The sequence below is a fragment of the Tamandua tetradactyla genome, chromosome 16 (genome assembly GCF_023851605.1).
Source record: "Tamandua tetradactyla isolate mTamTet1 chromosome 16, mTamTet1.pri, whole genome shotgun sequence".
NCBI classification, from domain to species: Eukaryota; Metazoa; Chordata; class Mammalia; order Pilosa; family Myrmecophagidae; genus Tamandua; species Tamandua tetradactyla.
The window spans coordinates 75812345-75829783 of record NC_135342.1 but is presented as its reverse complement, the minus strand read 5'-3'; the positions used below and the strand labels follow the sequence as shown (position 1 = coordinate 75829783).

The window sequence follows — 17439 nt, the reverse complement described above, 5'->3', positions numbered from 1 at the left end:
CAGAGAAGATACAAATGTGAAGCTTCTGTTGTCCTCAGGACACAACACCCTCTTGATAGCTATGTGTGACAGTATTCATGGAATACTGCCAATCTCGGGAGCTCACTAGAGCTTTGGCGGGCAGTTTTTGTTGGGACTTTGTGATGTGTTGCTCATTTGGTTAAACTTTGTCTCCATACCCCCATCCCCAAAAGTATGGTTGGTAACAGTGGAGCCTAACATGTGTTACCTTGTTGGTATAAACCATCACATATGGTCTGAGGGGCCCACTGTGTATAACATAGACAACACTTTTACACAGGAAATTCCAAGGTTTAGATGTTAAGTGTCAGGAGCCAAGGACAAAGCCCAGCATCTCTTTTGGGCAAGGCCAGATTCTTTTTTCTGAGCTCCTTAACCACTTTGCTAAACTTCCTGAGAAACCAGGAGCTTCTGTCATAGTGGTTCTACTCAGAACCCTGTGGATAGTCTTTAACCATTTTCAAATATCCTAATTCTAGAACTGTAAGGAACCTTAAACAAACACAGTGGTTCTCAAATGGCATTTGGCAATATTTGGTCATACTTTTGACTCTCTCATTTGGTGGATACTCTTGGCACTTAGTGGGTAAAGACCAGGCATGCTGTTAAACCTCTTATAAGGCACAGAACAGGGCTCCACAACAAAGAATGATCTGATCCCAAATGTCAGTAGTGCTTCTGTTGAGAAACCCTGATATAATTCGTTTATTTTATAAATATGGAAACTGGGGCCAAGGTTGGCAGAATGACTTCCCCAAATCCATGTGACTGTTGAAAGAATGAATCATGTCTTCTTTGGGGCTCCAGAGCCCTCCCCTAGTTCTCTCTCTACTGCACATAACGCCACCTCTGCTGTAAACATTGTGACCTTCCAGACTCCCACACCCATGCTGGATCAATCACAGTTGTAGAGAGTTCTGTTTAAAAAATTAAAACTAAGTTTAGAATGTTCAGTTTACTATTCAAGGTAACAACTTTGAAATATATATCCAGGGGCTGTTTAGAAGGATTTTTTTTTTTTCATTGCAAAACGTTCTCCATATGTCCACATGCTTTACCTCAGGAATGTTTGCTGTTCACACTCTGTCTAGAATGATCATGTTGCCCCATTTTCTCACCCTTAACTGACTGCCTGCCACTCTTTGCTCTTTTTTTTGCCCATTCCACGCCCCCACCCCATACCCACTTCAACTGGTGACCTTGCCTGCGGAAGAGGGTGATGTGAGCCTGCTTCCCCCAAAGGCCAGTCCCTTCTTCCTATGCTGGGTCGTGACCCTTTAACCCTTTCTGTACTATGTGCCAGGGACCCCTTTGCTAGCATTTGAAGGAGGCTCTGGATATGGATAAGAACAAAGAACACCTTGGTAGGCAGCTGTTTGTGAGGTTTTCTTATCTTGTGGAGCTGAGACACATCCCTCAAGACTGCCAATGGATGCTTCAAAGGAGTACTTTTTCAACCGGGACTGACCTGACCCGAGAAGGCTTTCCTGTCACTGCCTTACAGTTCCTCCCAGTGGTAGCCCTCTCCCACCTCTTGGCGGCTGTCGGGGGATACGATCAGAATGGAGGGATAGTCAGCTCATCCTGCAGATTGGCCCTGTGTCCCAGGAGACATCTGGTTCTTCCTGGGACTGCTTAGCTAGCCTGGGACACCCAGCCTGAAGGGTCAAGAGAGCCAGGCGTGACCCCCACCGACCTCAGGACAGGATCCCCCACTAGGCGATTCAGGTCCTCTGTGCCAGCCTCATCCCAGTGTGGGCTCAGGTGCTTTTTAAAAGTCTACTTTCCTGGGCCCTCTCCTGAATATTGACTTAGTAGGTCGTGGGTGGGTCTAGGAATCTAGGTTTTTAAACCACTCTTCAGTGGGGAGTCTTATGGTCTGGAAGAAGTAGAAAGCTTTTGGTACCGAGGGTGCAGGCTCATCAGGTGGGCCTGTTCAGTAGAGTCGGAAACACAAAGATCACTTCAGAATTAAAGTCCCTGACCAGTGTTTTCTGAAATAGCTAACAAGCACCTGGGGTTTGCCTTGTACCCTGGTAGCACAGCTCTCAGGGCAGTGAGGTTTAAAGCCAGACAGCATGATCCTCTTGCAGACTCCGTCACCAGCTTAGGCAGCCTGCGAAATGAGATGATTCCAAAACCAAAAGCAGAGGGAGGAAAAAGCTAGGGAATGTGTCCTGGACTGGACTCAGTGGGCAGGGCAGGTAATTTGCAGTCCCCATATATAATTGACATCAAAGTATCTGGACTTAATCATGCAAAAGAAAATCTGTTCCCTGTTGGAATATATCCAAGGCATCAGTGAGGCTTTGGAAAGAGCAAGGACTTTTGGATAAGAAAGAACCAGATTCGAATCCAGCTCCACCTCTACAGGCAGCTTACCTCAGGGAGAGTTCATTTCTGTTGGCATCAGCTTCTTCAGCTGTAAATTAGGGATGTATACCCTGTAACATCGGGTATAGTGGGGAGAACCTAATACTTCATTCCAGGCCAAGCACTTACTAGACTTTTTTTAGGTGAGGCTTCTTAATGCTTGTGCATTTTTAATGAGAGGGCCTGGGGAGGTAAGGAGGAAGGTCGGTAAAGGGATGTCCTTGTGCAGGCTGCAGCCCAGCCATCAGTCCTAAGATCCACTGCTGCTCGTCATTGGCTCACTTTGTCCTCTGCTTTAGAATACACTGAATCTGAATGGGCAAGAACTAACTGTCCTTGACTTGCATGACTTTTGAGCCTCAATTTCCTTCTCTGTAAACTGGGCATCAGGATACCTAAACTGTGAGAATTAAATGAAGTGGTGCTAGTAGGTCTTCAGCTGAGGGTCTGGAGTATAGTAACAACTGAAGCCAATTTTTAATTATATATATATATAAAATATATTTTATATATTAAATTATATATATATTAAATATATATATATTTAATCAGAGAAATTATGGATTTTAATCAGATAATCATGAATAAAATACAGGGTTCCCATATACTACCCCACCACCAATACCTTACATTGATGTGAAACATTTGTTACAATGCATGATCACACACTTTTATAATTATATTATAGTTACAATACTATTAATTAAAGGCCATGGTTTAACTTATGGTTCATTGTGTAGTGTAGTTCCATGCATTTTTCTTTTAAAATTTTTGTTTTGTTACCATATATAGAATCTCACATTTTCTCTTTTAGTCATATTCATATATGTATTTGTGTTATTGATTGCATTCACAATGTTTTGCTGCTATCACCACCATCCATTACCAAAATGTCTCCATCATTCCAAATAGGAACCCTGTACATTTTAGGCCTTAACTTCCCATTTCTTGGCCCCACCTTGTCCCCTGGTAACCTATACCCTAGGTTCTGACTCTGAATTTGCTTATTCTAATTGTTTCAAATCAGTGAGATAATAGAATACTTGTCCTTTTGTGTCTGGTTTATTTCACTCAACATGTCTTCAGGGTTCATCCATGTTGTTCCATGTATCTATTTTAACGGTGTCCTCTGTGGTCAGGTGGCTGAGGGGACTCGGGCCATGGATGGTGTCATGGTCAGGTTCATGTGTCAACTTAGCCAAGTGGTGGTTGGGCAAGTGCTGGCCCTTCTGTTGCGATGAGGACATTTCATAGAATTAAATCATAATCATGTCAGCTGCATCCACAGCTGATTCCGTTTGTAATCAGCCAAAGGGGCATGTCTTCTGCAATGAGTGATGCTTAATCTAATCACTGAAAGCCTTATAAGGAGGATTCAGAAGAGACAGGCTCTTCCTGTTTTGGCTGGTGAGCCTCTCCCGTGGAGTTCGTCCAGACCCTCCATCGGAATCGTTGGCTTCACAGTCTCCTCTGTGGATTTTGGACTCTGCATTCCCGCGGTCATGTGAGACACTTTTATAAATTTTATATTTGCGAGTGTTCCCTGTTGATTCTGTTTCTCTAGAGAACCCTAACTAATACATCTTGGTACCAGGAGTGGTTCTTAAGAAACAAAATCTTAAAAATGGATTTTTATGAATGATTTTCTACTGTGACTGAACTCAAAGACACTAAGGACTCTGATTCCCGTAATCAGAATGACACTCCCAGTTGATGGAGTGAGTTGGCAAAAGAGATAGTCAAAATATCACCATTCGATTCTCCTAATGTTTTGCTTGTAAGAAGCCAGACTCTGGGGGATAATGTTTTTGACACCTTCAGGAGTTTTGTTTTCTAGAAATAAGAGGTATAGAGATGTTGGTTGGTTGTTATTAGATACACTGGCTACATTAAGGGGTGAAAGGGATGGACTTAAGACTTCAAATGAGAAGCTTAAGCGCCATCTGAAAGATGTAGACGTTTTTATGAGTATCCTGAAGGAAAATCTTATTTCCTGTAGCCGTAGACTTGAGATCTCTGAAAATCAGATTCAGAATCTTATTGTTTGAGTAGCAACTTTACAATGTAAACTGAAATCTCAATCTTGCATGGTGTCTGCCATTAAAGTGAGGGCATTGATTGAAAGGAGTGGGACCCTGAAAAATGGGATGGTGACATATGGATTGATAATGATGTCGGGGGTGAGGTTGAAACCCTAGATCATGCCGAGTCTTCTCTAGATAACCCTGTAATAGTTTGCCCTGAGGACGTAACTGCCCCACCTCCAGCCTACCTTGAGGAGTTGGCTACCCAACCCGAAGGGATTAGCCCTAGAGTGATTAATCCTATTTCACCAGATGAAACTGCAAACGAAGGCCCTGAAGCAAATGGCTTGGAAGATATTTCTAATTCTTTACATGAACCACCCCCACCACCCCTCATTTCTTCCAGACCTATAACTAAAGTCCCAACAGACCCCTAAAGGTGAGGTACAAAGTATCACACATGAGGAGGTACATTATACTCCAAAAGAACTGTGTGAGTTTTCTAATTTATATAGACAGAAATCAGGGGAATATGTGTGGCAATGGATTTTAAGGGTGTGGGATAATGGTGGAAGGAATATAAGGCTGGATCAGGCTGAATTTATTGATATGGGCCCACTAAACAGAGATTCTGCATTCAATGTTATAACTTGAGTGGTTAGAAAAGGTATTACTGGCTTGTTTGGATGGTTAGTTGAAACATGGATCAAAAGGTGGCCAACATTACCTGAGGTTGAAATGCCAGAACTGCCCTGGTATAATGTAGATGAGGGGATCCAGAGACTTAGAGAGATTGGAATGTTAGAGTGGATTTATCATGCAAAGCCTGCTTTTACACCCAGGAATGTCCAGAGGATGCACCTTTTACCAGAACAGTGAGAAATAAATTTGTGAGACTAGCACCATCATCCCTAGAGAGCTCTGTGGTTGCACTTCTCTGTAGGTCAGATATTACTGTAGGAACTGCTGTCACTGAGCTGGAATCCTTAAACACAATGGGGATGACAGGATCCCGAGTTGGCAGAAGCCAGGTGGCAGCACTTAATCGCCAAAGGCAGGGTAGATGTGGCTATTATAATAGATAGCAAACTCAAAGCAGGCATCAAAATTATATGACATACAGAGATTTGTGGCATTGGCTAGTAAATCATGGGGCCACCTATAAATACAATAGAAGGGCAGTCTACTAAATTCTTGTTCGAGCTGTATAAACAAAAGAGTTTTAGGTCAAGTGAACAGAAGTCTAACCTGAATTACAAAAACACAAAATCATGGCCCCTTAATCAATTTCCAGACTTGAAACAGTTTACAGACCTAGAGCCCCTTGAATGAAGGGAGGCCAGATCCCTTTGGGGGAGAACCCTGTTACACTGCCACGAATTTATACTGTTAATCTTCCTCCAAGCCTTCCCCAAGGAGACCGATGGCCTTTTACCAGGGTAACTGTGCATTGGGGAAAAAGAAATGATCATATATTTTGGGGATTATTAGACACTAGTTGAGAAGTGACATTAATTCCAGGGGACCTAACACGTCACTCTGGACCACCAATCAGAGTGGGGGCTTATGGAGGCCAGGTGATCAATGGAGTTTTAGTCAGGTCTGTCTCACAGTGGGTCCAGTGGGCCCCTGGACCCATTCTGTAGTTATTTCCCCAGTTCCAGAATGTATAATTGGTACAGACATACTGAGCAACTGGCAGAATCCCCACATTGGCTCTCTAACTCACGCAGTGAAGGGCTATTATGGTAGGAAAGGCCAAGTGAAAGCCACTAGAACTGCTCCTACTGAGCAAAATAGTAAATAAGAAGCAATACCAGATTCCTGGAGGGATTGCAGAGATTACTGCCACTCTTAAGGACTTGAAGGATGCAGGGGTGGTGATTCCCACCACATCCCCATTCAACTCTCCTATTTGGCCTGTGCAGAAAACAGATGGGTCTTGGAGGATGACAGTGGATTATCGTAAGCTCAACCAGGTGGTAACTCCAATTGCAGCTGCTGTTCCAGATGTGGTATCATTGCTTGAGCAAATCAGTACATTCCCTGGTACCTGGTATGCAGCTATTGATCTGGCAAATGCTTTTTTTTCTCAATAGTTATTAGTAAGGACCACCAGAAACAGTTTGCTTTCAGCTGGCAAGGTCAGCAATATACTTCCACTGTTCTACCTCAGGGGTATATCAACTCTCCAGCCTTATGTTATAATCTTGTCCGCAGGGACCTTGATCGTTTCTCCCTCCCACGAGACATCACACTGGTCCATTATATTGATATCATGTTGATTTGGCTTAGTGAGCAAGAAATAGCAACTACTGTAGATTTACTGGTAAGGCATTTGCATGTCAGAGCTTGGGAGATAAATCCAACAAAAATACAGGGACCTTCCACCTCATTGAAATTTCTAGGTGTCCAGTGGTATGGGGCATGTTGAGATATCCCTTTTAAGGTGAAGGATAAGTTGCTGCATCTGGCCCTTCCCACAACCAAAAAAGAGGCACAACGCCTAGTTGGTCTTTTTGGATTTTGGTGAGAACGTATTCCTCATTTGGGTGTGCCACTCCGGCCCATTTATCGAGTGACCAGAAAAATTCCTAATTTTGAGTGGGGACCTGAACAAGGGGAGGCTCTGCGACAGGTCCAGGCTGCTGTACAAGCTGCTCTGCCACTTGAGCCGTATGATCCAGCAGATCCAATGGTGCTGGAAGTGTTAGTTGCAAATAGAGATGCTGTCTGGAGCCCTTGGCAGGCCCCTATAGGAGAATCACAACGCAGACCCTTAGGATTTTGGAGCAAAGCCTTACCATCTGCTGCAGATAACTACTCTCCTTTTGAGAAACAGCTTTTGGCCTGCTACTGGGCCTTAGTAGAGACTGAATGCTTAACCATGGGCCACCAAGTTACCATGAGACCTGAGTTGCCTATCATGAGCTGGGAAATCCTCCCAGTGGACAGAACTTCGAGCAGTGCACCTGGTTGTTCATTTTGCTTAGAAGGAAAACTGGGCAGAGGTGCATTTGTATACTGACTCATGGGCTATTGGTAATGGTTTGGCTGGATGATCAGGGACTTGGAAAGACCATAATTGGAAAATTGGTGAGAAAGAGGTCTGGGGAAGAAGTATGTGGACAGACCTTTCTGAGTGGGCTAAAAACATGAAGATATTTGTGTCCCATGTGAATGCACACCAGGGGGTGACTTCAGCAGAGGAAGATTTTAATAATCAAGTGGATAAGATGATCCGTTCTGTGGATACCAGTCAGCCTCTTTCCCCAGCAACTCCTGTCATTGCCCAGTGGGCTCATGAACAAAGTGGTCATCGTGGTAGGAATGGAGGTTATGTATGGGCTCAGCAACATGGACTTCCACTTACCAAGGCTGACCTGGCTACAGCCACTGCTGAGTACCCAATCTGCCAGCAGCAGAGACCCACACTCAGCCCCCGATATGGCACCTCCCCGAGCTGACCAGCCAGCTCCATGGTGGCAGGTTGATTACATTGGACCACTCTCTTCATGGAAGGGGCAGTGATTTGTTCTAACTGGAATAGACACATACTCTTGATATGAGTTTGCTTTTCCTGCATGCAAAGCTTCTGACAAAACTACCATCCATGGGCTTACAGAATGCCTTATCCATCTTCATGGTATTCCACATAGCATTGCTTCTGATCAAGGAACACACTTCACAGCAAAGGAAGTGCGGGAATGGGCACATGCTTATGGAATTCTCTGGTCTTACCATGTTCTTCATCATCCAGAAGCAGCTGGATTGATAGAACGGTGGAATGGCCTTTTAAAAACTAATACACAGTGCCAATTAGGTGGCAATACCTTGCAGAGCTGGGGTGATGTTCTCCTGGAGGCTGTGTATGCTCTGAATCAGCATCCACTCTATAGTGTTGTTTCTCTCATAGACAGGATCCATGGGTCCAGGAACCAAGGGGTGGAAATGGAAGTGGCACCATGCACTATTACCCCTAGTGATCCACTAGGAAAAGTTTTGCTTCCTGTCCCTGCAACCTTGAGCTCTACTGGTCTACAGGTTTTAGTTCCAGAAGGGGAGGTGCTTCCACCAGGAGAAACAACAGTGTTTCAATTGAACTGGAATCTACGACTGCCACCTGGTCACTTTGGGCTACTCATGTCCCTGGATCAACAAGCCAAGAAGGGGATTACTTTACTGGCTGGGGTGATTGACCCTACTGTCAGGGAAATAAGGCTGCATGCAACTACACAATGGAAGTAAAGAAGAGTTTTCCTGGAATATAGGAGATCCTCTAGGGTGTCTTTTAGTATTATCATGCCCTGTGATTAAAATCAATGGAAAACTACAACAAACCAATCCAGTCAGTACTACCAATAGCTCTCAAACTTCAGGATTGAAGGTTTTGGTTACCCCACCAGGCAGAGAACCATGGCTAGCTGAAATACTTGCTAAGGGTAAAGGAAGCATGGAATGGGTAGTAGAAGAAGGTAGTGATAAATATGAAATACGACCACATGATCAGTTACAGAATTGAGGTCGGTAATGCTATTTTGTTCATGTTATACCATTTAAGTTGTAAGATATCAAGTATTTAAGTTGTTAGATATTAAGCTTAAGAATGAATATTCACCGAGGACTTGCACCTGGTTGTATGTGAGACAGTTGAGTATTGTTAAGTGAAAGAAAAAAATGTGTGTTTTATTGTATTTTATTTAGAAATTAGGTATGGTTTAAGGTGGTATGTATAGTTGCCAAGTTGACAAGGGGTGGACTGTCATGGTCAGGTTCATGTGTCAACTTGGCCAAGTGGTGGTTGAGCAAGTGCTGCCTTGTCTGTTGCGATGAGGACATTTCATAGAATTAAATCATGATCATGTCAGCTGCATCCACAGCTGATTCCATTTGTAATCAGCCAAAGGGGCATGTCTTCTGCAATGAGTGATGCTTAATCTAATCACTGAAAGCCTTATAAGGAGGATTCAGAAGAGACAGGCTCTTTCTGTTTTGGCTGGTGAGCCTCTCCCGTGGAGTTCGTCCAGACCCTCCATTGGAATTGTCGGCTTCACAGCCTACTCTGCGGATTTTGGACTCTGCGTTCCTGCGGTCACGTGAGACACTTTATAAATTTTATATTTGCGAGTGTTCCCTGTTGATTCTGTTTCTCTAGAGAACCCTAACTAATACAGATGGGAATTGGGGAAATGTAGGTGGGCCTGGGGGGATGCAGGATTCCTATGCACCCCAGCAACTGCCTCTGCTCCTTTGTTTTCCCTCCAAACAGTACTTCCCCAAGGTGTGATAAACAGTGCTTCTCCAAGGTGGTAAGAGGACAAACAGTTCTTATCCTATTTTGATAGTTCAGAATTTATTTGAATGTATATCTGAAAAAAGTAGTATCAGCACATCAAAATGGCCAGTTACAAATATTATTGCTTCGTATGAGGCTCAAGTGGGTATTTGAGGTTAAAAAAAAAAAGTGGGTGAAAATCAATTTTAAGAAAAATATCAGTTAAAATAAGACTGCCAAAATGGGGGTGCAAAACCAAGAAGACTGGAATTTGGGAAGCAGGGTGGAGAGTAACAGGCTACTTTAATTGCAGGTCCGAGGCTGGGGAAGGACTTCTCCAACGGCTTGCATCTGGTCAAGGAAGAAACTCAAAAAGACAAGGATGGGAGAAAGTGCCAGCAGCTGCTTACTTTGTGTCAATCTCTCCCAAGGAAACCCCGAGGTCAGGCCTCAGATGGAGACTGGGAAATTAGAGGCAGAGGCCGGGGCTCTGGCTGAGGTGGACCCCGAAAGAAATCAGAGCAGCCCTTCCCAGCCTCATGGGGCCTCCCAAGGTCCCAACATAGCCTCCAGGGAGATCAGCAAAATCTGCCTTCCCTCCAGTCATTTGGAGAAAAAAAGCCTGCCAATAAAGGAGTTCATATGGTGCACAGAAGACTGGGCCGCTCCTGAGACCTTTAAAGGCAAGGACTCTAAAAATGAGGAGCGTCCCTCTGGAAGCGGCACTGACAGAGGTTTCTCCCTCTCCGACTCATTGACTTCCAAGGCCCTTTTAGTGTTGCCTCCTCTGAAGGCGTCGGCCGCCAATGGCTCTGATGCTCTGGGTAAGAAGAGTAAGAACTTTTTCTTGCAGCCTGAAGAGAAGGTGCTGAGTGTGGAGAAGGATGAGTGTGTGGCTTGTACATTTAGATGGAGAACAGTTGATGGGAAAGGTGAAAAGAGATCCTTTGAGCTGAACAAGCATCTTAAGTTCAACAAGATGCCTCCTTTCCCTTCCCAAGTGGCCCGGACATCCCCACTGGCCCCTGCTGAGCAGTGCGGCCTGTACTGGTCTTTCCTGCCTGAGAAAAACTTGCTCTGTCCACCCAACCCCAACAACGTGCAGTATCTCGCCACCTTGCGGCTTTTGCAGAAACAGGGAGTACAAAACTACAAAGCCAAATTCAAACCCGAGGAGCCGGGACTTCCCATGAACATCCAAAAGCGCTTTTTCACGGAGGCCAAGCAGGAAAACCGGCCTCAAATGCTGGAGGCCAAAGTGTTCCCAAGACCTCTCTTGCCATCCCTCACAGTGAGCAGAGTTGTTATCCCGGCCTCTACTCACAGACTCCTCTGAGTTGGCACAATACAATTCCCAGGAAACCAGCAGTGTTCGAAATTCACTCAACCTTTCTCTCCACTCTCTCTCTCTCTCTTCCCACTCCCTTCATCATTTTCTCCCTCCCTCCCCGCCTCTCCCCTCCTTCTCTTTCACTTTTTTCTCCTTCTCTGTGTCCTTTCACTCTCCCTTCTCTTTTCTCCTTCCAACCTCTCCCCTCTCTCCTTCCTCTGTCTTTTGCTCTCTCTGTCTCTCATTCACTTTCCTTCTCTCTGACTTTTTTTTTGTAGTAGAACCATATCAAACCTCACTGGTGGGGTTGAAATCTTCATGGGTTACCTGCTTCTGCTGCCTAGCTCTGCACAGTGTATACTGGTCCTGCCAGCCCTGGCCTCCAGGTACCTTCATCTCCACTAACCAGTGGAAGCTCAGTGGACGGTGGGCATCCGACAGGGGTTCTTCTGCTGGACCCCAGTACTTTAAGCTAGGTATTCTGGGCTGGTTTAGAGCAGGTTGCTTCCTGATCCTTTGAACCAGGTACATACCTGTTTGCTGCCCACCTGCCCCTGCAGCAAAGGTCTGACATATTTCTTTTATAAAAGATTTCAGCCGATGTCCAAGTGAACAGATAGGTGTCACGTCTTTCCGTTATTGCAGCCTCAGACTAGTCCTCTGTGTCTGGGAAACTTTAGCCACAGCTCTACAAAATTCAACCTGAGAAGTAGGTTAAGGGTTTTCAGTATTTGGAAGAAAAAAACCACTGTGATTTTTGTCACCTGCATGGCCTTCACTTTGTATCTTAAATTTGGGAACTACCATCTCAGACACTTATGGGATGGTCCGTTCCCCCCTCCCTATTTCTGCCCCACCCCCACTCCTTTTAGTTCCTAAAGTTGTATGTAACTTAAACATTTGTAAATGAGTTGTTTTTCAAATGCTAGGTGATGTAGAGAAATGCTCTGACAAACCATTTTGTGGTGCAATAACTGTCCTCTTTGTAATTACATAGTTTGAATCTGCTTAAGGTGGGCTGTATTTGTACTCCATACTTGATAGAATATACAGCTGTATTTGTGAATGTCTGTTTTCCATAGTTGTTCTTTGCCATGTGGGGTCTGTTTAAGGTTAGGTATTCTATTTTGTTCTGTCTCTCTGCTCATAAGAAACACTAGGAATGCTAGATGACAATAGCACAAGAGTCATTGGAAGGTACATTTTACCTGTTGAGGTTTGGTGCTTCTTTACAGTCTAGAAGTAGTTTTTAGGTTTTGCCTTCCTCTCTGAATGAGAAAACCATGTGGATTTGTCACCAAGAGGAAGGCTGCTTTAGAACCAATTAATGTTGGGCCCTTTGCTGTTGGATGAGCTTCCTGCCCTGGCAGCCTGCCACCTGAGGCCGTGGTTTCTCAAGCCCCCTTTTTTAAGCAGCAGAATAATGAACAACCCAAAATGTAAAACAGTCAGCAATGCTTGTGGGCAGTCCCCCAGCATGAGGGAGGGGCTAAGCCCCAGCCACTCAGCCCAGATACATTTCCCCTCAGACATCTTTAAGCACTTTGAAAATGCTGATCTAAGATACAACAATTTTTTTTTTTAAGAAAAAAGTCTTTTGTTCATATAAGTCAATTCTATAGATTTTTTCATATGGTAAATTCTATAGATTTTTGTGTAAACTACAATAATTTAGAATTAGGAGGGCCAGCCTGGACAAAGGAAGGGCCCAAATTTACTAAAGATGTATAGTATCCTTCTATTTGAGCAAATAATTAATTTGGCCAACAAAATATTGACTAGAAAGATTCCTCTGTGAGTAGAAAAGAGTGTATTTTTGTTAGGCTGGATTTAGTTTGTTTTTCTGTGGATAAAGTCACTCTAGGAATTGTCCCAATTTTCATTCAGATTAGATCAGTATGTCTAAACTGGTCCTCTGCATCCCTTACAAAACTTTCTGGGGAAAGTTGAACATGTTATCATATTTGAATGTAGGTGCTAACAGCCTCTTCCTATCCTAAGGTGATTCTACCTAGTCCTTTCCAGATGGGTTTCATTCCTCCTATTTTTTATTTTAAAAAAATTTTCCCCTCTTATTTTTTATATCTCATTAGTAGAACTTTCCAAACTCCTATTTGTCTTAAAGTCTTAACAGTCACCAAGTAGTTCTCTGGCAACAAGTGACCTGACCCAAGGCTCCCACCTGGCCTGAGGTCACTCATAGTGCAGGGCCAGGCCCAAGCCCGGGATGCTGCTGAGGGTCCAGGTGAGGCAAGGGAGGGTCTGGAGAGGCTGGGAAGCTCCCTGGCAGCCAGATTGTCACCGTAGAGCGAGCCGAGTTGTGTAATGATTAAAGGACAAGGTGAAGGCTTTAAATCGGGATAAAGCCTGACTGCATTTGGACAAATACATAAGATTTTGGCTATTTGGAGAGACTTTCCCTAATTTTTAGCTTTATTCATTTTATTCTGGTCTTTGCCCCCTAGTGTGAAATTTACCTGTCTTTAAAGATCATGCTAAAAATTTATTGAATCCAGAAACAAATTTACTTTCAATCTCTTTCTCCCTCTTAAGTTAAAGAGCTTCAGTGACCCAGAATGAGGACAGAAGCTCCAGCTCTTCTAAGTGAGGCACCTTCTGCTGGGCTAGGGGCAGAGCTGTGAGGCTGGAGGCCCTCGGCTGGGGCGTTTCGTGATGCCTAGCTTTGGCCCAATGCAAACCTCAGTGCTACAGTTTAGAGGTTACTGATAAACAGACCAGAAAAGAAAGAAACAGAGAGGCTCCTGTGGCTTGGATCAAGGGGGAAAAGGGCAGTCCTTGCCGGCGACTGTAGGAGACAGTCTGCTAGTTAAACTGGGACTGCTAGAGCCAGAAGTGGATTCAGTGTACATGATTACCAGGCTATACTCTGCTCATAGTTCTGACAGGCAGTCATATGACACAATAATTCCACTTAATTTATCAGACACACTTCTTTCTAAGAGTTCAAAGCTTCTTCTGGGCATGGACGTGAGAATCAGAGATCATTTTCTTCCTTTGACCCAAGGAGAAACTGATAACCAGGGATCAAGTTCACTCAGGCCAGGGTAGGGTCTGTAGCTTGGGCTTCTGAAGTCTCATAGTGTCACAGGTCGGGCAGTCGGAACACCAGTTGGAAAATATCCCATAAGGTTTAGGAAGGTTTAGGAATGTCCTTCCTTCCTGTAAGATGGGAACAACTTTCAGACACAGGATTGTGGTCAAGAAGATGAGGTAATGCACATAAAATGCCAACAGAGATTTGCAGTTTTCCTTAATGTGTTGATCAGCTAAATGTAAGTATCTGGATAATTTCCCAGTATGAATAATTGGCTTTTCAAAATAGTACGGAAATCCTGTGGGCGTGCCAAGTTGTCATTTGGAGGTTTGATGGTTCATCACTCTTTACTATCTCATCCAGGCTTAAGACCGCACCCAGCCAGTCCACGAGCAGTCTTCATTCCTGTCCATCATTCTCATTTGCGTGAATTTCAACTGCACTACTCAGAGCATCTGTGCTCTGCAGTCTAATATCATGCCTCTTATACTGATTTTGTGTCATCCTGAGGTGTAGAAAAAACCTTACTCCTCAAGTGTCGTCTTCCAGACCAAAGCTACTGTAAATCTTTTTGAACACAGTCTTACTGTAACTTCAGTATCCAGTGCGATAAGTAAAAACTGAACTACCCTCCCTTTTCCTTGAGGCTCAGAACTAGGCATTCAGAGCCTTGGTTTTCTCATACCCCAGATTTGCAACTGCGCACTGCTGCCCTTCCCTGTAAAATGAGGGGTCGATACGTAAGGTCCTTCTCGATTCTCTCAGTTTAGCACATTTAACCTGCATGCACACATTATTGTTAGAGATTCAAAATGGTGAACGGTTCTTTCTGAGACAGGGTTGGTTTCAGATGAAATTAAAAAAAAAAATCCAAGTGAGTTTTGGTTTGTATTTTTCCAGCATTGTTAGCTCACAATAAACTCTCTGGAGATTTTTCAAAAAATATTTTAAATAGGACTATGAGGACTCAACCCTCTCTAGTACCACATACTTTCTAAAAATAAAACATATGCTTCTTAAGGGATGGAAGGGCCCAGCTTGATATTGCATTTACAACATATGTTTTATTTCCACCCAAGTGGTCTACCTCTAGGGCAGGGCTTTTCAGCCTGGGCATACTCGAATTGTGGACTGAACCATTCTTTGCTGTGGGGACTGTCCTGTGATTGTAGGATGTGTAGCAGCATCCATGACCTCTACTCATTAGATACCAGAAAACACTGCTCCCTTTCCTCCCAAGTACAGCCAAAATGTCTCTAGATATTGCAGCTCCCCGTAGGGACACAATTGCTCTGTTGAGAACCACTGCTCTAGAGAAGTAATAATTCTAAAATCAAATGCTTCTTTTCCAACTCGGTTCTTGAAGGGCTTATGTCAGTGCAGCCCCAAGACCAAAGAATATGCCAAGCACAGAGTTAGATGTGAGTTTTATTAGGGCTTACAAACGGGGGAAGGTCTCCAGAAGCGGCCATCCAGAAAAAATGGAAGTAGTGCTTTGCAAAGGTGCGAGTGCAAGGGGCAGCTTATATGAAATTAGGACAGACATTCTATAAGGTATAGGAATAGAGTTTCAGCAGGGTCTCATGACACAGGGGTCTGGAGATTTGTTGCCAGCAGTGATCAGGGGAGAGGAGTTTCAATGCTTTATAAGATAAGTGGTTTACGATACCATTTGTACATTCTTTCCTCCTCCAGGAGGTGTGTTGACCTTCAACTTCTGTCCTGGTCACGTAGGCAGCAACTTACTCCCAGTATAGAGAGGGAGCCTTGGCCATGGGTTTCTACAGCTTGTTTGCAGCTTCTCTGACAGCTCTACTTAAATGGCAGTTAGAGGCCTTGGCCCAGGCTTGAAGGGAATGTGATGAAAATTCTGCTGGCCTTGTTCCACAAGGCACAGGTGTTCTGATTCTAACACTCCACAGTGCTCTCTGGTTTACCCTGGACCTTCAGGTCTATCCAATGGCACCTACCCCCCACCCCCCCCCAAGAGAGAAGTGATAGAAGCCTGCATTCCTTCTTTTGCCTGTGTCTTTCATATTAACAGTAGGACCTGTTTAGGCAGAGCCAGGAATAACTGTTGGCATTCTCTTATTCTTCCATAAGGAAAATGTGCAGTTTTGTTTTGCAAGGGTTTCAAGATAATTCTAGCGTGTTAAATCAATATCTTATATTTATATTTGATACTATTATTCAGAATTCTCTATTGTTTTAAGCAATAATATTGCTTCCACATTCATTGCTTGTGATATACAGGTATAAATATTAAGAGGCAGCCAACACTGCGTATGACACATCTTAGTAACCACTAATGGACACTGTATTTGATGTGCACATGAAAATAGCTTTTCCCATTTGCCTCAAACTGCAAACCGTTCTTTAATATGGAACAATTTTAATATTTTTCTTTTAATAGAGAACAGTTTCCCTGCTTATTAAAATTTAAGGACAGCTGACTCGAAACCATAATATCAGCTAGTCTCTTATTTTCAGCACCTCAAAATGGTTATGACTATTCATTAAACCTCACTGTTATGTCATTTGTTTTAACCTTAAGAAAACCACAAATTTAACATTTTGTTTTGGATAAATATCACAGATCTTGCTACTGTTTTTATGGTTCTGTGAATGATTAGTTTGTTTGGCTCTTCACTCTAATCCCTAGGACTGATTTCTGTAATGAAAATTTTAGGAAAATAGGATGTCAGGAGAGAGTTATTGTAGATATTTAGAGAATGTTAAATCTGATACTTTCAGATACTAATTAGAACTTTCTACAGAATAGTGATTTAAATGGTTTTAATTATACTACATCTTTACCAGAGAAGGTACAAAACAAAAAAAAGTAATACCTGCTTGTAATTCTTTAATAGCACTCTGAAAGAGAGCAAAACAAAAACTGCCCATGAACTGAAATAAGACAATGTTAGAGTATATAATTCCTAACATATTACACATAATTTGCCAAAGTTTGGGTGGCTTCTTAAAAGTGTAATATAGAATCTTAATTTTAGGGCAGTGCAATGGTGGCTTGGTGGCAGAATTCTTGCCTGCCATGCCGGAGACCTGGGTTCAATTCCCAGAGCCTGCCCATGCAAAAAAAAGAAAAAAAATCTTGATTTTATAGATTCATTCTAAAATTTTTTTTATTTTTTATTGATATATATTCACATACCATGTAATCATCCATAGTGTACAACAGTGGTTCACAGTATCAAGCAGGCTCATTTTTTAAATAGGGAAAAATTACTGTGGATGGTTTTAATTGTAAATACCCTTTTGTGATAAGCTAATGCATTGACTTCTGCCAGTTTTATTGCAGCATGGGCTCTACATTTTCTGAAGTCACTAAATTTCTCGTTGC

At 43.3% G+C, this 17439-nt stretch overlaps 1 protein-coding gene across 7 annotated transcripts in view; it reads left to right on the top strand.

Moving 5' to 3' along the window:
- Window positions 1-17439, top strand: part of C16H16orf46 (chromosome 16 C16orf46 homolog) — a 28576-nt gene that overhangs the window by 8485 nt on the left and 2652 nt on the right. For 4 of the 7 annotated variants that reach the window (XM_077133110.1, XM_077133111.1, XM_077133113.1 and 1 more), the window contains exon 4: window positions 10007-17435. In XM_077133110.1, coding sequence (XP_076989225.1) covers window positions 10007-11029 — 1023 coding nt within the window. In that variant the 3' untranslated portion in view covers window positions 11030-17435. Of the gene's footprint in view, window positions 1-9687; window positions 9728-10006; window positions 17436-17439 lie in introns of those variants that run through there. The other 3 variants (XM_077133109.1, XM_077133114.1, XR_013163755.1) reach the window with 2 other exon arrangements.